The sequence below is a fragment of the Gekko japonicus genome, unplaced genomic scaffold (genome assembly GCF_001447785.1).
Source record: "Gekko japonicus isolate JY-2015 unplaced genomic scaffold, Gekko_japonicus_V1.1 scaffold1144, whole genome shotgun sequence".
Lineage (NCBI taxonomy): Eukaryota > Metazoa > Chordata > Lepidosauria > Squamata > Gekkonidae > Gekko > Gekko japonicus.
In genome coordinates, this window is record NW_015163635.1 from 321,575 (window position 1) to 347,042 (window position 25,468).

The 25,468-nt window shown below is 41.5% G+C and overlaps 1 protein-coding gene across 1 annotated transcript in view; it reads right to left on the reverse strand.

Annotated features, from left to right (window-relative positions):
- LIX1 (limb and CNS expressed 1) overlaps nucleotides 1–25,468 on the reverse strand; it is a 52,392-nt gene that overhangs the window by 6,630 nt on the left and 20,294 nt on the right. The window contains exons 2-3 of the mRNA XM_015407564.1: nucleotides 19,020–19,183; nucleotides 2,865–3,005 (exon numbers count right to left, since the gene is read on the reverse strand). Of these exons, the coding sequence (XP_015263050.1) occupies nucleotides 2,865–3,005; nucleotides 19,020–19,183 (305 nt within the window). The remainder of the gene's footprint in view (nucleotides 1–2,864; nucleotides 3,006–19,019; nucleotides 19,184–25,468) is intronic.

Sequence of the window (25,468 nt, forward strand, 5' to 3'; positions counted from 1 at the left end):
AAAGCACTGAAATGGAGAATACAGGGAAGTAAATTGCGGGACCAGGATACTTTACTGAGCTGATTTTGCCTTGGAGGTACTGCTAGCTTTCCTTTATGTTTTATAACTTACAACAAGAATGTATGTATTCCTTGGGGGAAATGGCAGGATGTAACTAGCTTTTCCTGATCATTTATCTTAATAACATTACTATTAATTGATACACTTAAATTATGGGTGAAATAAGAGGAGGTATATGTACTGATTTTCCTTTTATTGGACCAATATTTTATTGGTGGATAAGGCAACTTTTCGGATATCAAGTGGGAAAAGAAGAGCTACATCCAAACTAAATGCAATATGTTTTTTTCATACATTGTAAGCAATTATGGACAATGCTCAGGAAATGCCTCAGATGTATTCTGGCTTGGTTCCCTTTTGTGGTGACCCCCTCCACCATCAAAGAGCATGAGTGGAATAAATACTCAGCATTTATACAGCACATTCCACGCACATTGTCCTAGCCATGCAACAGTCCTCTAAAGAGTGTGTGAGATAATGGTTTGCCTAAGGCCATGTCATAAGTTTGTGGTAGACGGGTCTTTTGGGGCCAGAGTGCTGAGGCCCCGGGGAGGCCAGAGGAGGCTCATTGCTGCCTTTCTGGGGCCTGTGCCAGAGCGCTGCGGTCCCGGGGAGGCCGGAGGAGGCCTGTCGCTGCCTTCCTGGGGCCCGCGCTGGAGTGCTGCGGCCCCAGGGAGTCCTGAGGAGACCTGTCGCTGCTTTACGGGGTCCGCGTCAGAGTGCTGCGTCCTGGGGAGGCCGGAGGAGGCCCGTTGCCACCTCCCTGGGCCAGTGCCGGAGTGCTGTGGCCCCAGGGTTCCATGTCGAGACCTGTTGCCACCTTCCCGGGGCCCCCGCTGGAGCACTCCGTCAACCAGCCATTCCCTTCTGGGGAACCACTGTTGCCAACCTCCAGGTGAGGGCTGGAGATCACTCAGAATTACAACTGATCTCCAGGAGGGGGGGAGGAGATGGAAAACAGAAAAAGCCCTGACTGCTACGTCACATTTGCTGCCATACGTCACATTTGCTGCCACCTCAGCAGCATATAAGGATACAGAGCCCACCATTTTCTCCAGGGGAACTGATCTCTGCCATCTGGAAAGCAGTTGTAATTCTGAGTGATCTCCAGCCCTCATCTGGAGATTAGACACATTTTACCTCAGAATAGCAAACTGTTTAGAATGTTAGAGGCAAAAGTCAATCAAGTCGTATATGCAAATGACCTCTGTGTTCCGAGGCAAAGGCCAATGAAGCTGCATATGCAAATAACCTCTGTGTTCTGACTGGCTATGAGGGGGGAGAGGAACAGCAAACTGTTTAGAAAGTTGGAGGTGAGACTCAAGCAATGCAGCCAGTGGATAGGGACAGACTCTGAGTGACACACCAGGGCACCAACCAATTGCGGATCATGTGGAATGTTCTAGAGCAGAGTCACCACCATTCGGCTTTTATATATAAGGGAGATGTGAGACCTTCTACATTTGTGCCTTTCTATTACATACTCCTAATATATACTTAACCTGCTTCCAACCTATGCATTTGTTACACACCACATCTTTCTAGAGCTCGTTGTACTGCTTTCACAACGAGCTTCACTGCTAGTGTATATATATTGTGATAGTTGTTTGTAGCAGGCATGGCCAGACAGATTCTTGTGAATCATATGTGGCTCTTATACTGTGAACAACTCATACAGTGGCAATCTCCTCACATATTACCATCTGGTAATAGGGAGACTAGGATGCCTGCCGGGAAGGGGTGGAGACATCAAGCTTCCGTAGTGTCTGCAAGAAGTGCAATCTGCTCCAATGGCCAGGTTCCACAATTCCCTTGAGTAAAATGGCCGAGCCCATCCAAGGAAGGTCTTTATGGATATCCAGTAAAGGAACCAACGTTCCTTTATTCAGACTTTAATTTACACTTAATCTTTCATTTTGGGTTTCCTGTAGCCCTGTTCATTCACTACTATTTTGGTGATCCAACCATGCATAAAGGAGGATTTGCTAGCCTCTTGATAAATGTGACCACCATTTTGTTTTAATAAGACAACACATGTATTTTCTAGGTATGCATGGCTGGAAATTCAGGGTTTTTGAGGGTACTCACTGGGGCATATTGAAGTGGGAAAATGCAAACATTGCAGTATTCACATAAAACAGTAACTACATGTATTACGAAAATTGCAGACAATGAGCCCTTCCAATACTTGAGGTTAAAATTCCAACTATTGAACAAGGCTTGTCTTACTCCTTGGATGGATAGATTGGCAGAGGTGACAGGGCCAGAGTGAAAATCAGTTCCTTTAATCCCACGTTAATTTCTCGGCTGAAAATAATGCAATAAATAGGATAGTCTTATTTTCATAATATGGCACATTTGTGCAAAAATTCCATGTCTCTGTTTCAACTACACCTTTGAACTTCTGAAGGTTATAATCAGTGCTCCAGAGGGTCATCCACCCCCTTGTTTTATGGTATAAACAACTGTTTACACTAATAGAAGTTTAAAAGAAGGACTGACTCCCTAAAAGAAGGACTGACTCCCTTTGATTCCGGGGGGAATCACTTATAGATGCCCTTGAAGGGGAATGAACACCAGATTTGCCACTTCCCTTTTATTCTAAAAGCTTTTTTCCTGACCCTGCTAGCAAAGTGTGCTTCAGAGGTGAAGAGGTAAGGATAGGGAACAGATGCATGAGTCATAATAGCTGGAATCCATCAATGGAAATACTGTTCTGTAGAACATTACATCATTCTACACTGTTCTGTAGTTTACTGTAAACATAGCTGATGGCAACACACGAGGCTATATGTGGTACTTACACTGGTCGAGGAAACAGCTTCTTGAACACTTTCCATAATGAACTCCTTTGTGATCCTGCGACAAGGCAGTTCATTGAAGAGAGAATTGATCAGAGCTACTTTTGCAGCATCTCGTCTTGCCTCTGCCCTGCTCAAGCAGTACTGAAAAACAAATAAGATTTTAAACAGATTTTTTTAAAAAAATAAATTTCCCCTCCTTATAAAATGAGTTTGTCTCAGCTGGTGATCTATTTCAACAAAATTCCTGTTATTTTAACATTAACATGACTGGCAGTCCCTTTAAATAAGAGAACTTCTTGATAAACTTTTTCTTCTAGCAAACTTTTTCAGACTACTCTCATGTAAATAATATTTTTAGAGCAGTTTCAAATAACCCGATTACTTTCCACCACCAAAAATATAGGAGTTTCCTCATAAATCCAGGGTTGTGGGTGCACCTCAAGACTTTATGGCTGCCATGATGTAGACCTGTTGAGGAGAGGCCGATTTTTCCTAAGGCGATAGTGATTAATACACTCCTGAAGATGCTGTCTTACTCCCAAAGTCAGCTGATTAGAAAGATTAGAGTATGCCTTCAAGTTTGCCTCATTGGGGTGAGGTGTTTGAGGAGGCAATGTTGGACCAATTTCAAGAATCATAAGAGGAATTTTCTGGACCCAGAACAGTCAGATATTAGAACAGAGATTGCACTGGTTGTGCTGATTCTGTGTTTAGAAATGGACAAATGGAGTGCAATTCTGTTAATTCTCCTGGACGTCTCAGTGGCATTTGATGTGATCAGATCCTTCCTGGAGTTGTGGGGAGGGATGTCTGGCAGTGGTTCTGATGGATTAGTCCTGATATGTAGCCATGGGGGATTGCTACTTTACTCCCTGGGTTTTGCGCTCCATCTTGACCTTGGTGCTCTTTAACACCTACAGGCAGACATTGGGAGATATTCTCTATCAGTTCAAAGTATGATGCCATCAATGCCTTGATGATATCCATCCCCCCCATAATTTTTATCATACCAGGATCAATGGCTCAGTCCCTGATCAATACCTGAATTATTCAAGGATTAACAAATTGAAGCTTAATCCAGACAAAGATGGACTAGTTGAGAAGCTTGCTGATTCTACTTGCCTTGGATGGGGTTGTACTCCCCCTTGAAGGATAAGGTGATTAGGGTTCCTCTGGACTTTGCTTAGTTGCGGGATTATCTGATTCACTTGCCTAAACTAGGGTAAGGCACCCTTGACATTTGCTTCTTTCACAAAGACCTGATCTCAGCCATTTCTTACTTTGGTAACATACCATATTGATCACAGATACACATTCCATTTGTGTCTGCCTATGAAGATGGTTTCAAAACTGCAGCTTATTAAAAACCCTGCGGTTCATGACCTGTTACAGACCAGCCACAGGGAACACATAATTTCTGTTGTGGTCTAACTGTATTGGCCACCTACATGCTTGGGTACCCACTTTAAAGTCCTTCATGCATACCTTCAGAAGTGCCTTCATACATTCTTTCTTACTCCCTTGCATGTGCAGTGGAGGTGCTACTCTGCAATCTTGCTTTTGGACTGTGAGGGCACTGTCACTTTGGGGCATGGCTTCCACTGCAAATTCATCTAGTCACTTCTATGGGTGTTTGGTTGAGCTTGGCTTTTCAAGAAGGCTTAGTGAAGGTAATTGCCCTTCATGTTTCAATTCATTTTTGAGTGAATGGCTTCAGGATCTATTTCAGGGCTGTGTTTTAAGAATCCCTGCAACTTTAAATAATGTTAGGGTCTTTAGACATCCTGGTTGAAATTTTATATTTGTTTTTATCATTGTTGTTGGGTGTCACATAGCCGGCAAACACTGCTGCAAGAAGAACTAAATAGTAAACATGTCAGTTTCTAAAAATTGTGCACATTCTAAAACACACATGGACCTTCTGCTCAAGGATCAGCCTGTTGTAGCATATTTGTTCAAGGAAATGATATGACATAAATAAAATTTCGTTTGCCTTTGCAATCAATGTTTTATCAAAAGTATTTTGAAAAATCCTCTACTACTTACTCATTGCATTGTATATGAATGGGCACACCTTAACAGTCCACGAGCAATTCTATACACCTCTTAAAACTTCCCTGTGTTGCCTATATCAACATACCGGACCATACTCTTATTATTCAGTCTTTTCTTGTGGGCTATATGACTGTTTACTTTCTCAAATTCCGAGACCAAATTCAGACTTGTATGCTTTTAATAATAAACATTTTAATAGAACCCAATCCAAATAATTTGGATTTAAACCATCTTTGTGAAGACAAAACCCAGTAAAAATGAGAGATAAAAGAAACTATTTATTTTAAGTAAGGCTAGCAAAGTAGCAGATCAAAGAGGCTGCATGAGTTTAAAAGCAAAAGGCAAATCTTTGCAGACCAAGAGATGTCCACATCTTCGGGGGAGAGGAATAATTCTTACTACTTTCTGGAAGTAATTGGAAACACAAAGGGTTGACCAAACTGTGAATGTTAATTTAGGTCATTGACATATGACTTTCTCTTGCAACCTTCTTAAGTGTTTGAGTTCAAATATGTTTGGTCTGTCTTGTGACAACAGCACAGATTTGAAATTCATATGAACTGAGTACTACAGGTTTTTAAGAATTTTTAATTTTTCTAAGAGCAAAGGTGTCTGAATGCTTGCTTGACAGTATTGGAAAAAGTCACCTCCTAATACAGTCAAAAAAATTGAGGGAAAGGTAGGAAGAGATTTGCATTATGTAATACATCATTATGTGCTGAGAATAGAATTGGCATCATCTTCATTTTTGTTGTGCTATTTTATGAGGAGCAGTTTGGTGTAGTAGTTAAAAGTGCGGACTCTAATCTGGGACAACTGGGTTTGATTCCCCATGTTTGATTCCACATGCAGCTGCTGGCGTAACCCCAGGGTCAGTCCAAGTTCTTTCAGAGCTGTTCTTTCAAGAGCAGTTCTCTCAGAGCTCTCTCAGCCCCACTTATCTCACAGGGTGTCTGTTGTGGGGAGGGGAAGGAGATTGTAAGCCACTCTGAGTGAAGGATGGGGTATACATCCAGTCTCCTTTTCTTCTTCCTCTTCCTCCTCCTGAGAACGTATGTGTGAAAGCAGAAATCTCTTGTAGGCTCAGGAATTCTATTGCATACATAGAGCTAATCTGGTTTACAATGGGGTGCAAAGAGATGAAAAGTACAGAAATGCCTCTTCTGCTGAATCAAATATGGAATTTTGTGCAAATATAAACTAGGCTCCTAATTAGGACAATGGGGCCACCATCCAGCAGCTGAGGACTGTAAGCATAATTGGGGCGTTTGCTGTTGCCAAGTATGCTATGGATTGTTCTGTCAGATCTTCCATAACTGCCAATAGGACTGGGTTGTATACAGGAGGTTGGTCAGACTGTTGGACCGGAGCATGGAAAATAATTTTTGAAACAAATGTTTCCATAACCCAATCAACTTTTTGCAGAAGTTAATGGTGAAGCATTTCCCTGCAGTGCTTTCAGAGAGTGTAACCACTCTGGAAAACTGATTTCTTAAAATGAGTTTTAAAAGATAACAACTAGCAAAAACTATTAAAGAACACACAACCAATAAAACTACAATACACAAACAACAAAAATAAATAAAAATAGAAATATAAAATACAGGTAAAATTATTATGTATATAATCTCCCTTTTCCCCTCCATTATCTGTTATCTAATATCCCCCCTTAATAATCAAATCCACAAATTGTTCTTTTCCTTGTTGTGCAAAAAGTTTATAAAGGGTTTCCAATTGTCAATAAAAGTAGAAATAGTCTTTTCTCTAATCAAAGCAGTAAGTTTAGCCATCTCTTCAGCTCTAACAACTTCATCAACCATTCAAATCTTGCAGCCGTTGTCATGTATTAAAAACAAAGTTCCATGGCCATTTCCCAATTGTGTGTCCATCAGACCTAAACAAAAGGCCTCATTTTATTGATCTTTAAAATCTGAATTAATAAATGTATCCAGATTTTTATTTATTTATTTATTTAGGTATTTTTACCCCGCCCTCCCCCGCAATTTCTACTTTTTTGGGCTTTATTACAAGTCCACCATAAATGATAAAATATCTCTTAATGGTTTTCACATTTCCAACACTTACTCAAAATAGATGCTAGTAGATCATCCATAAATGAACAAAAATTCTCTATTACATTTTTGATGCAGCATTTAGTTGGAGCATTTAATTCAATCGGCATTAATTCTGTAAAACTGAATGCCTATACACAGCCTAGTCCTACTCCTGCTTTTGGGGAGATTAAGTTCTCTGGGAGCTCAGTGGGGTTACCCCCATTAAGCATAGGGTTACAAATGTTCATCTTCCATCTTCAGTGCAGCCCCACATTGGGATGGGTTTTTTCCTATCTTAAATCAAAGAGGGAAGCCCCTCCCCCTGAGTGCTGACACGATGGCATTTTTATGCCCAAACCATCACATGCTCTGAGGGGGAGTGCCCCCTCACCAGGGCTTTTTTTGTAATAGAAAAAGCCCAGCAGAAACTCATTAGCACACTCAACAGCAGAAACTCATTAGCATATTAGGCATTTCCTTGGCTTGCCCCGCAGAGTCGCTGAGGGGGTCACTCTCCAGGACTTCCCTCTGTGGCCACGCATGCAGAGGTTTTGGCTGTAGTGGGTGTGGTCACCTCTGAAGCCAGCTGGAACTCCGTTCCTGTGTGTTCCTGCCCAAAAATAGCCATGCCCCTCACCCTCAGTTACTTTTCGCTGCTGTGACCGCTCCATGCTTCTTGATTGTTTTTTCTGACTGGAACACTACTCTCAGTGTTTCTTGGTTTTTAGTCTGGTTTGGATCATCGAGGGATGTGTTCTTCATGGCAGTGAGGTGGCTCTCGCCCACCTCTTTCTATTCTGTTGACAGTCTGACATCTTTCCTTTGAGTTGTCAATGGCGTCCGAAGCTCTGTTTAAAAAATGCACCAAATGTGCAACCAAAATGACCCACAGTGATGAGCACAACTTTCGCCTGATGTGTTTAGGAGAATCCCATAACATGACCTCCTGTAAGATATGCCAGGAGTTTACTCTGAAAGCATGTTTTGACAGAGCTTTTTGACTTAAAGCCGCACTCTGAGAGAAGGCTCTCATCTCTCTGAACTGTGCAGATCAGATCAGAAATTGGATTAGATGAAGGCTCCATTCTCCATGCAGATGGCTCCTTCAGTTCCTATTCTGGAGCCCTGTTCCAGGCCCCCATCTGTATGCTCGGTTCTGACAGGCCCAGCAGCTCCTAAGCCTCACTCACAGCTAAAGAAGCCTGGGTCCACGGTGCTGTCCTTGGTTCTGATGCACCCTGTCTCCCCTTCATCTTCACACTCCATTCTGGCTCCCATCTTGTTGGAATTCCCTTTAAAGAAGGTGAGAAAAAGCAACCACAAGGAGAAGATGTCCTCTTCATCTAGGCATCACAGAAAACAGTCATCTCCACCTAAATCTCCTTTGGGATCTGATGTCATTTTGGTCCCTCCTTGCACCCCGTTACTGCATTTGTCCTTCCTGGACATGCACATGTCAGAGAGTGAAGTAGAACGAGCCAGCCCTCCACATGATCCACTCTCTATCAGGTCAGAACCGGCGAGACCCACTCTTTGAATGTAGTTGTGCTCTCCACAGTGGCCTCTGTACTATATGTCTCCAGCCTATTTATTTATTTATTTATTGGGTTTCTATCCCACCCTTCCTGCGCACGGGCTCCGGGAGCTCATTCCACCAGGTAGGAGCCACCACCGAAAAGGCAGTGAGCCTGGCCTCTTTGGGGCCTGGAATCACTAGCTGGTGGTGTGCCCCAGACCGTAGTGCTCTCTGGGGTATGTGTGGGGAAAGGCGGTCCCTCAGGTATGTCGAACCCTGACCATAAAGGGCTTTAAAGGTAAGTACCAGCACCTTGAAGTGAACTTGCTATGCTATTGGCAGCCAGTGCAGTGCATTCAGCGCAGGCCAGATGTGCTCCCATCTAGGGAGACCGATCAAAAGCCTGGCCACTGCATTCTGCACTAGCTGTAGCTTCCAGATTTGTGACAAGGGCAGCCCCATGTAGAGAGCATTACAGTAGTCCAATCTCAAACAGTGGCCCGACTGTTACTCTCAGCATCCTCATCCTAGCTATGGTCCCTCCAAGGAGAATTTTCATCAACAGGGGACTCAGTGTCATATGATGCCCTCAGCATCTCCAGAGCCTGAACTTGAAGAAGGGACTGTTGTTTCATATTTTAGTTCAGAGAGTCAAGCAGAAACCTCCCCAGATTATAGGCTGGGGGAACCCACTCCTGTCTCTCCAAATGAGGATCTGCGCCTTTATCATGAACGAATGTTAAGAATGGCCAAGGTGCTGGATATAGATGTTGCCATGTCTGATAACAGACAAAAAGACAAAATCTTGAGCCATCTCAACCCAGATTCTCCGAGAATTGTGACCTTTCCTGTCGTAGAAGTCCTGTCAGATCTTTACATCTCAGGTGTGGCAGAAATCTGCATCCATTCTGGTGACCTCGCAAAGGGTTGAAACCCCCTACAAGATTAAGCAGGACTCTTGTGAGTTTCTGGTCAACCATTCTCCACCTCCCTCCCTCATCACCATGGAGATGCAGACATGACAGAGGCTGGGGCAGCACTCATCCCCATCAGACAAGGAGAGCAGATGTCTAGACTCTCTGGGACAGAAACTATATTCATCAGTAGCTTTAAATTTTTGAATCTCAAATTACCAAGTCATCATGGTGGGGGGGGGGCTATCATTGATTCCTGTGGGAGAAGTTACCCAACATTCAGACAAGCTACCAGATGAGTCATTAGTCAGGCTTATCCAGGTGGAATCCACAAAGCTCTCCAAACAGGAGATAAATGCAGGTAAACATGCCACAGACTCATCGGCCAGGTCAATGACATCGGCCATTGTGCTAACATGACACCCTTGGTTGTGTACAACCATGCTTCCTCCGGACATGTGCTGCAGAATGGAGGACCCTGCCTTTGAGGGTTCAAGCCTGTTCTTGCAGGAACTAATGAGTTCCTCTCTGCTATTAAGGAGAACAAGCAGATGGCCAGATTCCTGGGTGTCATGGGCTAGCCAGCTGCCACCTCCTCAGATAAGGAGGAATTTGAAGAATCGGGCCCCACATCAACGGAATCCCAGCCTCAGCAGACGGATCTGGCAGCAGACCCAATAGGGGAAGCATCATGAAGTGAGAATGCTGGGCTGCTTGATCTTCCAGGAGGCTTGAAGCCATTTAAACCAAACAGCTAAATGGTGCTCCCTGTTTGGAAAGCCCCGCTTTCTGCATCCCGGGGCTTTTTGCAGGGAGCAGGAAGCAGGGGCAAACAGCTGCTCTTTATAAACCACCACTACATCAAAAATTTTGAAGTTCATGGGGGTTCTTCAGTTCATGAACATTGCTCTGCGAACCACAAACTAGCCAAAATGTGTGACGAACTTTAGTTCATCAGCTGGTTCATGTCCATCCCTACCTGTGACACTGTCTTCCTAATCAGCCCTAAACTTTGGAAGAAATGGAGGGGAAACCAAAGTTTACCAAGTGCCAAGGGCACATAACTGAACTTATTAGTATAGACAGTGGTATCAGAGTAGATTTAGCAGTAGAGTTTTATTCATTTACATACTCCTTGAGTAACTTAGCACTGTGCATCTATGTTCTGCTTTAGAATGCTCATTTCTCCTCTCCTTCTGAGATATAATTCTTGAAAATAATTCCAAGCAGAGGGAACGAAAGATTCTATATGTGTGTGGACAGGAAAGCAGCATAAGTATAACCAAGTTTACCCCTATTAAATTTACCTGATAATAAACACTAAAATGTTGATTGCATATTTATAGACAAGAGACATGGCTTGAGAACTTAGTTCTTACTGCTTGAGACACTGATTGAGAACCTAGTCCTACTGTTTCATAGGAACATGCTCCCCAGGTGTTATTTACCTTTGATGACTCCAATCTGACTGAAATTAAATATATATTCCTGTAGTTTGGCCTGTACTTCAAGCATTACCATTCCCTGTCTGAAGAAGTTTTTTTCTTAGTAAGTCATAGGATATGAGACATATTTAGAGACTACACATATCCTGGTTGCACTAGAAATGCTGCCTCACAGAAAACCAGTCCACCCCTACTTACAGATTCAAACTTGACTGACAGGGAAAGTAGGCTAAAATAGGTATTGTGAACTGGCTCATAAGTTTGTACATCTTAATTTGTTCTGTAAAGGTATTAGCATTAAAAGAGCAAGTGGATTTGGGTATGCTACATCACCACTTCATCCATTTTGTACTTTCTTTAGGTTTGAGGTAATTTTCAGCATACAAAAGTTCTCCTGCTTATGCTGTTCAAATTACAAATACTTTGTTTGTTCATCCCTTAGATGAGTAACTCTACTCATCTTCCTAGTGATAGTGGTATAGTGACCAAGTTGTAAAGTTAAGGGACAGAATTCATGCACTGGAAATTCACAAACTACTCTGTCCTTCAATATTGTTTTTGCCTGAATCAGTCTAACTTTCTTAGCCTCTATACTACATATCCAATCTTAACAAGCTCTTTGGCACATGGGTACTCAACTTGATGAAAACGAAACCTTCTATTTCTTCCCTCAAACTAGGTTCTTCAGGTAGACTGGCAGAGATGAATTAAGGGACCCATTTGTCTATTGTTATTTCCCAAGGGCCAATAAAGGCCACACAGGAGTACTGCAGGTCTGCTAGGGAGATTAAATCCTTCAGCATCCATAGATATAGCTGCAGCTCCCCAGCAACAATGTCTTTAATTGCAGCAACACATTTAAGATGCAGCAAATTACAGTTATCATTTTAGGAAACTGGTTGTAGACAATTCTGCATTATATGTTATGTCCTCTACAAAGATACACCTTGACCAACCCTTGGGGGTGTATCGCAAGTAAAGAAAATTTTGATGTCTGAACTGAATTATCACTGTTGTAATTGGATCCACTGAAAGGAGGTTCCAAAGCAAGCATAGGATAATCTAGGCAGATAATGTAGGCAAAATAGTGCCAGTTCTTTTTACTTGGATGAAACTGAAGGGTATGTGGTTTCAGTACTGTAATGCAGGCTGTCTTTATTTTAATTCTTGCAGCAGTTTAACTATGAAATCTAGAGATTAAAGGAAGGGTAAACTAAATTTCTGGATGGAAACAGAAGGCAGAGACCGGGGTGGGGTGGGGGTGGGGGGGACAGACAACAACTACATACTTTCTAATAGTCAAGGATGTGGTTTCAGGAAGTTACCTAAGGCTACAAAGATGGAGATGAAAACCATATGCTCATATACTTTAGGTGATGATTCTCTGTGCCTAGTGAATCAAAGATCGCCTTAAATCATGATAAACTTGGGTAATGAAATTAGGCTTTTGCTGATATATAAATAAATGTAAGTCTTTCATTATAAGCCCCATTCTGTTTCCTAGACTACACTAGAAGATTTATTATATATTCTACAAAATTACCTAAGTTTAGTAGAAACCAGCAAATGAAGGAGGCAAGTTTGCATACCTGGTCTTATTTCAGGAACAGCTATTTAATAATTTAAAAGATTTATATCCTGTCTTTCCATCATTGGCCTTCAAGACTGCTAAGACTATGTCTATACTGAGACCCTCTATTAGCATTTCCCCCCTTAATACCTATGTGTCTAGATCTGGGAGCTTTGCACTTTTGCTATCATGTGTCCAGTGTATGTATGTTTTAGTCTCCTAAGGTACCGTAACTACACTTTTAAAAACACATGTCCTTTCATTAGTTTTAATCCATGCCATATTTTAGCAGTTGTATATGTGCTAGGGCCAAACTAGACAAGCTTGCTCTGAGGAGGCATCACCATTTTAGAGAGCATGTTCTCATCCAGGAACAACTTTGAACTGCACTTCAGGGCCCCCGTTCTGGATTTCTAAATTCCTCAAGGGATAACAATTTTGTATACTTTATTTATTTATTAGACTTATATCCCTCCCTTCCACATGGGCTTAGGAGGTGGCTAACAAGAGGCAAATGCCATACATAACAATAAAACCAAGTAAAACAATCAAATTACATTTTACATTTAAAATCGGTGCTCACAACAGTATATCAACCAAGACGGGGACTCCAATGCAATGCTTCAGAAGGCACTACTGTCTCTTCTTGATCGGACTTCACTCTGTCCGTTCTCCATTCCCAAGGCCAGTTCACATCGCCAAAAATGGTGGAAGAGCTCCATCTTGCAGGCCCCGCGGAACTGCATAAGGTCCCGCAGGCCCTGATCTCCTCCGGGACCTCGCTCCACCAGATAGGAGCCACCACTGAAAAAGTCCTGGCCCTAGACGCAGCATATTTAGCATCTCTAGGGGCTGGGATGATCAAAAGATGTTTTGCCCCAGACTGTAGTGCCCTTGGGGGAACATATGGGGAAAGGTATGCTACTTGATTTCTTCATTCATACTTCATTCATAAGCTATTTCTCTGGGGCTTTTTGGACCACTAATATGAGGTTTTCACTATACTTTTATTTTCTTACACTATACTTTTATTTCCTTTATTTCCTCAAAGTTACAATTTAATAGCAATGATCCATTGGGATGACCCACTCTCTAGGTTTCCATTTAAACAGTCTCAGGAGTTTGGCCTTCATTAGACATTTTTAGGTTGGACCTAAAAAACTATGAGTGGATCCTTGCCACTTTCTCTTCATATGAGTCCCAAGCCACTCCTGAGGGTCAGTGGATCCTTGGGATAGGATATCGAGCTTCTGAAATGGAGTTTTTGATCCAATCACCCTGTGATTGTTAAAATAACTGAAACCACATGATGGATGATCATTTTTCAGTGTTCACGTTATGGTGAACCGTACACTGGTTTGTAAGAAAGAGCCAATGTGAGTTCATGCAAATGAAACTGGAGACTATTACCTGTATATATGTGGGGTTTCAACGACAAGTTCAGCTGCATATGCATTGAATGTAACATAAAAATTATATGATGCACACACAAAGAAATCAAGTATGCACTGTACACAGATTGTGTATCAAGTATGCACTGTAACTTACGAAGCTCAAAAAATATATATTCCGCAGGTTAGGAGCCTTCTAACAATAAGCTGGTGTGAAGAAAGACCTTAGGTAGGTTCTAGAATCGATATGGAGAAATTGATAAAACTTCCTTTGCTCTCATAATCCCACTACCCCAACAGGATCTTGTTGGTACTATTATTTCTGGCTAATAAATTTTACATAAGATCAACTGAAATGCATAAGATGCAAGTGCACATTTAGATCATGACTACAATACATCTCTTTGACACCTAGCACAGGTGCTTACAAACTTATTAAATATAGCAACCTTAATATTGAGAATAGTATTGATTTCATTTTGATAAAGAGAGTTTTTCTGCTTAGTATCCTGAAAGCTAAAAAGATTTTTAAGGTTGTGTGTGTGTGTGTGTGTGTGTGTGTATATTTGTTTTTGTTAATTAAATATGCATTACATCTATTTTGTTATATTTAAATAAAAAACATGGCCACTGACATTCCCATTGGTAAGAAAAGCAAAAACATCTGCTAGAATTATGAGAGGGTTGACATCAGAGTTCAACAAAAGGGGAACCAGAAATTTATCAGATAGGCTTCAAGCTGCCCTCCTTTACAGTAAGTAGAAAGTGAGGTTTGCATGGTTGGCTATAGTTGCTACGATTAAATGTCACTTTATAAAGTGGCATCAGGAGAGTGCATGAAATATATAGCTGCACCAACTATATTTCACATACGTTTAGTATTACTGTAGAGACCAAGGGCTCCATGTCAGACAGAAATTCCAGCTCATCTGCACCTGAGAAACCCCTGAAACGGATCCCAATTTAAATTTTTTGTTGTTCATTATGGTTGTCAGGCAGGGGAAAAAATCCTAACTAAGTGATGGGCTAGTTTAGATGAAAATGTGAGAAGCCAACATTCTACTCATCTTACAGCCAGATAAACATCCATGTGAATGTAGCTACTTCCTTATTGCTCCATCTAACATAGATATGAAGGAGTACAGTGTCAGCAAACAAACCGAAAAGTATTTTGTCTTCTCTGCTACATAAGGAAAAGGTAGGGTTCATGGCTAATAGGCAGGGAACTGACCAAACGAGGGTGCCTCAGATTTCATAGCATGTGAAGCTCAAAACTGGATTGGCCCCTGTGAACTACGAGCAGATGGACAGTGGATCTGGCTTTGCACCCAAGCCCCGGGTTTCCCCAAAAGTCAACACTAGGGACTGAAGGAGACTCATGGCCAAAATGCCACAAAGCTGGGGGAGAGTCCTCCAGTAAGAAGGGGAATTGCATAACATTGTTCCTCCTCCCTCTTCCACATTCCCGCTTCCAGCAGAAGAAGGGTGATTTTGCCCAGTTTCTTCTCTTGACTGTGGCTCCCATGCTTTGTGGTACTTTATCCATGAGGTTTCTTCAACCCCCAGCACTGGCTTTTCAGGGGATCTTAGAGGACCACTGGGGGAAAGTAGGAGAAGATCGGGTACAATGCTTTGTACTCTTGGCTCATACGATCCCTCTCAATAACATGTTTTAAAAATTTGTCAAGTTAGCAGTAGTAAGATACAGTGTGTTCTGATCCCATCCATTCCAAGGGTTTTCACATGACAACTTCCCGGTGAATTGCGCCTGAATTCATTAGCTTTCAACAGAATTGTGTCAACAGGAAACATATCTGATAAACCTTTTCAGAGCTGCTTCTCCATTCCTCACAGACTGCTTTTTTTCCAATTAGACCTGTCTGCTCTTTCTTAATGTTCTTTACAGAAGGGATAAATCTACAGAAGCCTTCATAGCTTGTCCAATATTGTTTCATACACCTACCAGAATCAGAGCTATGATGGTGTTGTAAAAATATTGATAACCGAGGGTACACATAATGGATGCTTCACATACGCTAACAGCATTAGAAGGGGCAGGCATGACACTGACTGTGTATTATACACTGTCTATGTATTATACACTGACTATGGCATACAGGTAGGGTTATCAACCACCAGGAGTGGTCTGAAGATCTCCTGGAATTACACTTGATCTCCAGACTACAGGGATCTGTTCCCCTGGAAATAATGGCTGCTTTGGAGGAGGGATTCTACCCCACCGAGGTCCTTCCACTCTTCAAACTCCAACCTCCCCAGGCTTCACCCACATATCTCCAGGAATTTCTCAACCTGGAGCTGGAAACCCCAGAGGTCAGGTCCAGGTCCCCTTGCCTGCACAGCTTTTTGTGTTTTATTTAAAAAAGAAGACCCTCACTTCTCTTGAGCTACTGTAATATCAATGTATCCAGATTTCGAAGCATGACACCTCATGTCAATAAATTATCAATATAAATTCATTAACTCCCACATGGTAGTTCTTTTCAGGGTAATGAAACATTCTGAAAATATAAATTAATTCATCCATGTACCTACACTGCAAAATAGAATTTGTATTTTGCTTTTTAGTTAAACTATTTGAGAGACTAATTTTCCTCTTTCCATAAATATTTTAAATGTGGACTAAATTATGAATATATAAACACATATCCTTCAGCCTAACTTAATCAGTTAAATTAATTCACTAAACCAGTCTTATCCAAAATTTCCTGAACCAAACTCAGATTATTTTTTTTAAAAAAAGATTATATAAACCTTTAAAATTAAATCTTCCATTAGATTTTTTAAATATAGGCTATAATTTTTTCTAGCTCATCTTAACCAGTCTCTAAAACAATCTTGTAACAGAGTCCCTAAACCAATCTTATTCTTATATCTTAGGGTTTTCTTCTTTGTAATTTCTTCTTTTTAGTAGAGCCTTGGATCTATGCCTCTTCTCCTTGTATGTAGAAAAGCTTTCTTTCATGATTTGTCATCTATATTCAATGTTTAGGTTTGTTTCATCTTCTCTCTGGTGTATTTTCTTCCTTGTACTTGTACTTTTAAGGGTTCCAGAATTTGACAGTCTTTTAATAGAGCTATTATTCTCACTGCTAAAATCAGCTTGATTCCCACTGAAGATTAGTTCTTCTTGAGTGTAGTATTGCCCTGTGTCTTGCACAGTTGGACGCTGTAATTCCTTTTCACTGTAATTTAGGTTAGCTTGGTTGCAAAGTATCTCAGCTTCTTGCTCAGTTTGGCACTGAAGTTCCTTTCCAGTGATTTGGTTTAAAGCTGAAGGTTTTTGGTCTAAAATCAGTTCAAAAGCCTTGGTAATTGCCTGGGTCACTGATTCAATAATCACGGCCTGGATCTCCTCCCAAAATATTTGAAGCTTCTCAGATTCTACTGAGTTCTCCATATCTGAATCATCTGGCATTCTACTGAGCTCTCCATATCTGAATCATCTGGCATGTTTTCCTGAGGGCGTCAAGTTTGCAGTAGTAATATACAGTGTGTTCTGATCCCATCCATTCGAAGGGTTTTCACATGAGAACTTCCCGGTGAATTGCACCTGAATTCATTAGCTTTCAACAGAATTGTGTCATCAGGAAACATATCTGATAAACCTTTTCAGAGCTGCTTCTCCATTCCTCACAGACTGCTTTTTTTTCCCAATTAGACCTGTCTGCTCTTTCTTAATGTTCTTTACTGAAGGGATAAATCTACAGAAGCCTTCATAGCTTGTCCAATATTCTTTCATACACCTACCAGAATCAGAGCTATGATGGTGTTGTAAAAATATTGATAACCGAGGGTACACATAATGGATGCTTCACATACGCTAACAGCATTAGAAGTGCATCATTAAATACACTAGGGAGACATTTGATTATGTGACAGGCTAATATGAATGAGCATTGACACACTGGTAGGCCAACTGTTGGTGGTTGAAATATTATACACTGACTGTGTATTATACTGCAAGCTGGGGGCCCAAATCAAGTCCCTTGCACCAGACCTCCCTCCAGGAGGTCCAGTGGGGGTCAGGATCCCCTGAAACCCCCCCTTAAAGAATGAAGAATCAGTGGTAGCTGGGAGCGATTCCTGGTGCCCATTGAATTGCTGTGCCGCAGCTCCGCCCTATCTGTCCAACACCACATTTCAAAGGAATCAACTTTCATCCAGTCAGCTTTCTTCACTGTCCAACTTTCACACCCATACATAGTAATGGAGAATACTATAGTATGAATTATTTTGACCTTGGTCTAGCTTTAAATATTAAAGAACCAAATGCAAAATTTTAAAACAGCAGATTACATAGATCTAAATCCAACTTTTTTTTTGTATCTGAAGAAGTATGCATACAAATGAAAGCTTATGTTGGTCTTAAAGATGCCACTGGACTCAATCTTTGTTCTTTTTTTAGTTTTCATTCTTATGCTTATTGCTATCCTTGTTTCAAACAAAATAAAGACTGAGTAATGGCAGTGTGAAAAAAGTTAAATTAATCACCATGACATGCTGTATATACATACCAAAATGTAGCAGCCTTTCATAAGTCACTACACATTTACTTAGAGATTATTCTACCATCTCAAGTTACACTTGTATATACACGTAGAGGTATCTCTTTGGCTACTATACTATCAATTTATCCAGATTTCTAGGAATGACGTTTCTAAGCTTGTGCCAAGTGGGGATTTGGACCAAGTGGGGATTTAGACCTGGGTCTTCCCAAGCCTAGTTCAACCTTGTTACCAACAATTATACCACACTGCTGCTCTGGTGAATTTGGACAATACTGAAACATCTATACAAATGAATGCTCATCATCACAGGCTGAGGCAGTAATTCCTATGTACCATCTGCTGTGGGGAAGAGACTAAAGGGATGGGGGGGCTGGTCAGGGGGCCATGGAGCTGGCCAAGCAATGTGACTTATATTCATATGATGTTTGAATTGGATCAGGGGCATGTGAGGTGGATGCCAAGAGGGGATCTGTCTGGGGGACCGGTTTGGACCCTGTCTGCTTTTTTGTATCTATGAACCTACTATCAACTTGATTGGATAACTCCAGGTTCTAAGAATACCAGAGAGGTATGGATAGTCATGATGAAGAGAATAACATGTAGATCTTACTGCTAGCATATACCATATCCATCAAATGCTTCAGTGTATATGTGTATGTGTATACATATATATATTCTTACCTGAAAATTACCAAAGCAGCTTCCTCCAGGCAGGGTGACATAACTCACAAATGGAGGCCCAGGTGAATTCAGTGACTCATATACCACAGTGCCTTCACTTGAAAATACACCTTTCTGTTTCTGTTTACTCTCCCAAAATTCCTGCAGCATTGCCACAACATTCACTACCAAAAACATACAGATGACAATATGTTAATCATATCCTATGAGTCACACACAGTTAAAAAACCTCCTCAAAACCGTAATATTAATACAATTGTATACAGATAAGTATTTATACAACAAATTCAGTATTTTTGAGGACTGACATCAATTGGTTTAACCCACAAACTGTCAAGAATGTTCTGATTTTAGCTGGACAAAGATTGATAGGTAGACTATCAAATAGTTTACCATACATCTTACTTGTTGTTCAGTAAAATTCTTCTGACTACATGAGGAGAGAGCTCACTCTATGGTAGTCCACCTTTGTTGTATCTTGTGAAGGAAAGGCACTGTAAGCAACTCAAATTTCACGTTTACTTTAAAGTAGAAATAAAATAATATTTCAAACCTCCCAAGTATAAAATGAATATTTGATTTTTGGATTGTTGCTCTCACTTTTATAGCACAGCCAATTGTTGCTCTCACATCATCTTGAAGGCCCATTTAAATTTAAACAGCAGCAAATAAGGTAGCTTGCCTCTGGTAAATGGCTGATGTGATGAGAGAGGCTGACCTGGGATAATGGGTCTATATGTTGATTTTTAAAAGTCTGCTGACCACTGTTTAGTGTTAAGGAATGAGATTGATATTTTGCTTTATGGATTTATATTTGCTGCTACATACACAATGGACTGTGCTCACACACACACACACACAGGCTCAGAAAGCTGTACAAGTCACCTGTTGTGATATTACACATAGAAGGTGCCTGCATAAGCCTTGCACATGAATAAGGTTTCAGTTACACAGTTCTCAGCCTGGTGGAGAAGCACACACACCTCCATTATTGTGAGCGATAAGAAAACAACAACTTGAGAAGAAACAGCCCCCATTGCAGATCTTGTAGTGATCATGTAGGACTCATCCATGCTTTGTTCTACATTGGTATTTCCTGTCAAATGGACATTTGTTTCACAAAGGGAATGGCCAAGCTTCATCTACATCTCAAGGAAGCATCTTGACGCCAAGGTTTCACACCTGACCAGATGGCCCTCTTTGAGTAAGGTATTAGATTTCAATCTTGACCATTCCTTTAGGTAACCTCCCACTCCTAAGCCGAAGAATAGATTCTTTTGAACTATGGTGCTGGAGAAGACTCTTGAGAGTCCCTTGGACTGCAAGATCAAATCAGTCAATCCTAAAAGAAATCAACCCTGACTGTTCCCTGGAAGGCCAGATAATGAAACTGAAGCTCAAATACTTTGGCCACCAAATGGGAAGGGAGCACTCACTGGAGAAGACCCTGCTGCTGGGAAAGATTGAAGGTCAAAGAAGACGGGGACGGCAAAGGATGAGATGGTTAGAGTGTCATAGATGCAACGAACATGAAATTGAGCAAACTTCAGAGGATGGCGGAAGACAGGAAGGCCTAGTGCGATCTAGTCCATGGGGTCGCGAAGAGTCTGACTCGACTGTGCGACTGAACAACAACAAAAAAACCAGGAAGGTGGGCCAGGAGGTTGGCACCGTCAACACCCACCTCCTGGAACCCCGATAAAAGAAGAGAACCAGTCACATGGTCTCTCTCTCTCTACTTGATCAACTAACTAGCATCTCTCTTGCAACATCCCCTGTCTGCTTTAACCCCCCTTTTGTCCACCTTGCTATCCCAAACCCTTGCCTCTACTGCCCACACGTGCTGGCTGGTTCTAGTCGTGTGTTAAACTCCCTTAGATTCTATTTTCTTCCCATTCATTCTTCAGTGGAACAAACAAGCTTCAGGACAGATAAGTACCACCCATCATCACCCTATCTACTAATGCAAAAGTGATTATTTTACTACTGTATTTCTAAGAAACTTGATTGAATGTGTGCGTGTATCAGTATTGTTTGTATGTGATTTATATTTTCTTAAGTAAAAGACAGTTATATTAATAACACCAGCCTCGCCTTCTTTTACTGGCAACCTTTGGTGGGAACTGGACCTCAATATAAACTGGCAAGAACCCATATAAATTGCCAATTGCTGTAGATAAAGCAATTCGGCTAACATTAGTTAGGCCTCCAACTTTTGTTGAAACTCAAGAAAACTAACCTCCAGTTTCTTTTCTGTGCTTCAGAAGGGGCTCCTTATAAGTATTTTTATTTATCTATACAAAACAGTGATTGACCCTCTTGCAATCCAGTTTTTTATAGTCCCCTATTCTGAAAGGCTGCTTTCTATGAGAATCAAAGGGGTGGGGGTGGGGACGACAAAATGTCTATGTTGCACTTGTCTCTCATTGAATTACTTGCATGGATGATCTAAATGGAAAGCATAAAGACTCTGTAAAGTAATATGAAAAATAAAACTCTGTTTGACCTACCCTTTAGAAGGGCATGGCCCCCTCCCCTTCCCCAATTAAACCAAAACTAAAATAGAAACCAGATGGTTATCTCGATGTGTGATGGTAGAATTAAGTTTTGACACAAACTGAGCAAAGGTGAAAACCCAAGTCACAAAAAAATGAATTGGTTTTTCTAAATTAAAGTTATATTTCTCCCTTGAGGCCTGCAGAATTTATTAACTGTTTGTTTAATGTGATCTGCTACTTGCTGTCGATCTATGAAAGTCATCAAAGCAGTCTAGTAGATGGAATTATGATTGGTGACCTGTTGCTTTTGAATTTATTATTTGCTGCAGATTTAGAAATTACTGTATCAAAACTTTAAGCTGCAGATTTAGAAATTACTGTATAAAAACTTTAAATTAAAGAATTACACATAACCAGAAAAAAACAACAAACTAGATTGTGAGATCTGGGCTGTTTGACCATTTGACCTATGGTGATATATTTTTGTTTTGCACCCATTATCACTCCTTTTTCTTTAGTATGGACATATCCGTATGGGGAGGCCTGGTAAGAATTCAGTTTTAAATGCGACTAAGGGGAAGTTGAGATTTAGGAACCACTTAAAAAAAATATTTAACCTCAAATGTCAAAACTTTCCGATTATCACTACAGTCCCTGTCAAAATATTTCTGAAAATTTATTTTACCAAAGATGTCAACCTTAAATAAAAATGTGAAAAAATTAGAAAACATAGGCAGAGGAGACAACAAATTATCAGAGCTTACCTATACTTTATACTGACCTACACTTTATACTAACTACTGTGATGTTCATCAAAGCACTGAAAACAGACAGGAGTAAAGAATGGCTTTCTAGTAATAGCAGCAAATGAGGTATTTTATTCGTCATGGGAGTTAGATTAGCATTCTAGGTCTGATCTGACCTCAAGCCATCACAGCTTAGGCCCAGTTCATATATTACCTGGGACTGCCAACCTCCAGGTGGGGCCTGGAGCTCTTTTAGAATTACAACTGATCTCCAGCCTACAGAGATCTGTTCCCCTGGAGAAGATGGCAGTTTTGGAGGGCAGACTTTATGGCATCACTTTCTGTTGAGCTTTTCCCCTTCCCTAAACTCCACCCTTCCCAGGCTCCACCTTCAGATCTCCAGGAGTTTCTCAAGGTGGAGATGGCAACCTTGTGTTCATCAGGGATCTCCAACCTTTTTGAACCTATATCTACTTTTGGAATGTGAAGAAAAGGTAGTTGGTGCCAAAACAAAATGGCTGCCATGAAGGTTGGGCCATTCACAAAATAGCTTCAATATTGGGGGAAGGAGGAACTAATTACAAAATACCTGGTATGGAAACTTGATTTGGCAGGAAGCTCCAAGCTAATCAACTGCTTATGATGGAGGAGCTGTTTCTAAATATGTTCTCTCTGAAATCACAAAGGTGACATCACCTGGGCTCTTCCTATTCCAGTGAAGTGGAGAAGAACCATGTTTCACGATGCTTTAGAGAAGAAGCAAATGGGCACTATGCTAGAGATGATTGGTCTATGTTATGTGCCAACTACCAAAGTATGCTTCCTTAGAAGAGATTCAGTATTGGTACACTAGAACAGGAAGTAACCACATAATCTGCGTGTAGGGTTGCTAGTCATTTCTGGCAAATGGCGGTTGTCTACAGGGGTGAGGACATGGGGGATTCCCTGCTCCTGGCAGGAACCTATTTGAGTGACTAGTGTGATTTGCCTTTATATATATTACCACAGAAAATGTAAATCGGAGACTGACTATGCAGCTGTCTGGGTTTTTTTAGGGGTAGGTGCTGATAGCTGAGGTATAATGAAGGTATAACTGAGGTCAGGGGTCATTTTGTAGAAAAAGAGGTGCAGGAGCTCATTAGCATAACTCATTTGCATATGCCACACCCTCTGACATCACCGGAAGTGTGTCAGAAGGCAACACCCACCGCTCAGGCTCCACTGGACTGTTTTGGATTGCTAGCTATTAGGGGGGGGAACGTACAGATCTGTCCTCACAGAGGAGGGAGAGCTTGCACCTGAATAAAACTTGGTCTTAAAGGTGCCACTGGACCGGGGGGCCGGGGGGAGCTCTGCAACTTACCTGGCTGCTTCTTGCTCTGACAGAGGACTGCTGGGAGCAGGGGGTGGGGCTTGTTGCATGTGCCCACCCCCTGGGCTCTTTACTGCCGGAGCTCCACTCCTGTACACTCCTGCAGGAAATTACCCCTGACTGAGGTGTAATGAACTCTGTGATATGATATCCATGGTTCAATCATACATCACTTTGATTAACACACAGTTTATTGCAACAAATGGAACTTTCACATTTCTCTGAAAATTGGAGACATGTGGATAATAAAAATGAAATGTCAGATTATAAACACTCATTGTTAAGACTGTCCAAAAGCTCTGGAAAGCCAGCTTCCTAAATTTATTTTTCCTTTCCTCCATTCATTTTTGTCTATTTAAATATTTTAAGGTTATAGCAGGATTTTAAGTGTTCTCTCTCTCTCATTAAAAAAACTTGGCTATTTCAAAACTAGGTCAATACTTTGCTTGCATAAAGAGTCTTGTTTGGTAGAATGTTTCCATTGCATTTGGAAAAAATATCAGAGTGTTAAAATTGTTCCACTGATTGCTTTCCTGACTAGAGAAAAGGCCAAAAACAATTAAAGGCCAAAAACAATTAAATATAATCTATTATTTTCTTATAGTTTTCTGGGCAAAAAATGACTGGCTGTAATAAGATTTGAAGCATAATAAATCTCAATATTTCTAATTTTCAACATGGCCAAATCTGTGGATACTTAAATCCAGAAACTGAAGCCATGGACAGACAAGACATATCTATCTACAACCCTGAAAAACACCCCAGATTTACAGACAGATGTGCAATCCAAAAATAAAAAATATATTGGGGGTTAACACCCTCCCCCCCAATAACAGAAGCAGAACCTGTAACTTTAAGAAATGAATGCCCCCAGTGGCCATTGTTTGGCAACCATGCGATATTGACAGACTTCAAGCTTTGGTTTCTGTAAGTAAAAGATAGGGGGATGGGTCTGCATAGGCGTAATCTTCGTGGGGGCGGTGGGGGTTCAGCCCCCGCCGAATTTTTCAGGAAGCTGCTCAGCCTCCCCCGGGAACCACCCTTGCTCCTAGCAAAAGCCCCGCGCCCCCCCCCCCCCCCCCCCCCCCCCGGGAAATTGGAAAGTCTACACCCTTCTTTCCAGGGCTGTTTTTGCATTTGAGGGAGGACTCATCTGGGCCACATCCAACAGCAACCACTGGGCAACTTGCTACGATGTGACTTGCATGGTTAACTCAGGCCAGGCTGCTTGCAACTGTTCAACAGCAGCCACTCTAAGAAAGCCAGTGTGATGTGGTGGTTAGAGTTTCAGACTAAGATCTTGAAGACCCAGGTTTGACTCTCCATACCGCAGTGGAATATCACTGGGTGGCCTTAGGCCACTCAAGCATTCTCAGCCTAACTTGCCTTGTTGTTTTGAGGATAAAATGGAGGAGAAGAGAATGATGTAGGTCTCTCTGGGTCTCCACTGGGGAGAAAGGTGGGATATAGATGAAGTAAATAAATACTAAAAGTAGGTAAAGATTGGAAGCAGATAAAATGTAGATGGGTGGGAGTGAAGGAGAGAAGGAGCTCCACACAAGTCCTTGCAGGTTTGCCACCATGAAACTGGACATAGCCTGGCCAGCATCACGCAACTTGGACCTGCCTGATGGCTGAGCTGACAACATACAGCTGGGCTGAACTTTTTCCAGGAGATCGTGTAGCGGGTTAGCCGCATGGACGAAGGACAAAGACTGGCATAGTGCATAGCACGCTTTATTGGTACACAACACAACTGACTCTAACGGCCGGCTGGCCAACTATATACACCCTTGGGGACACACCGCTGGGTCCCGTTGGTGGGTTTGAATC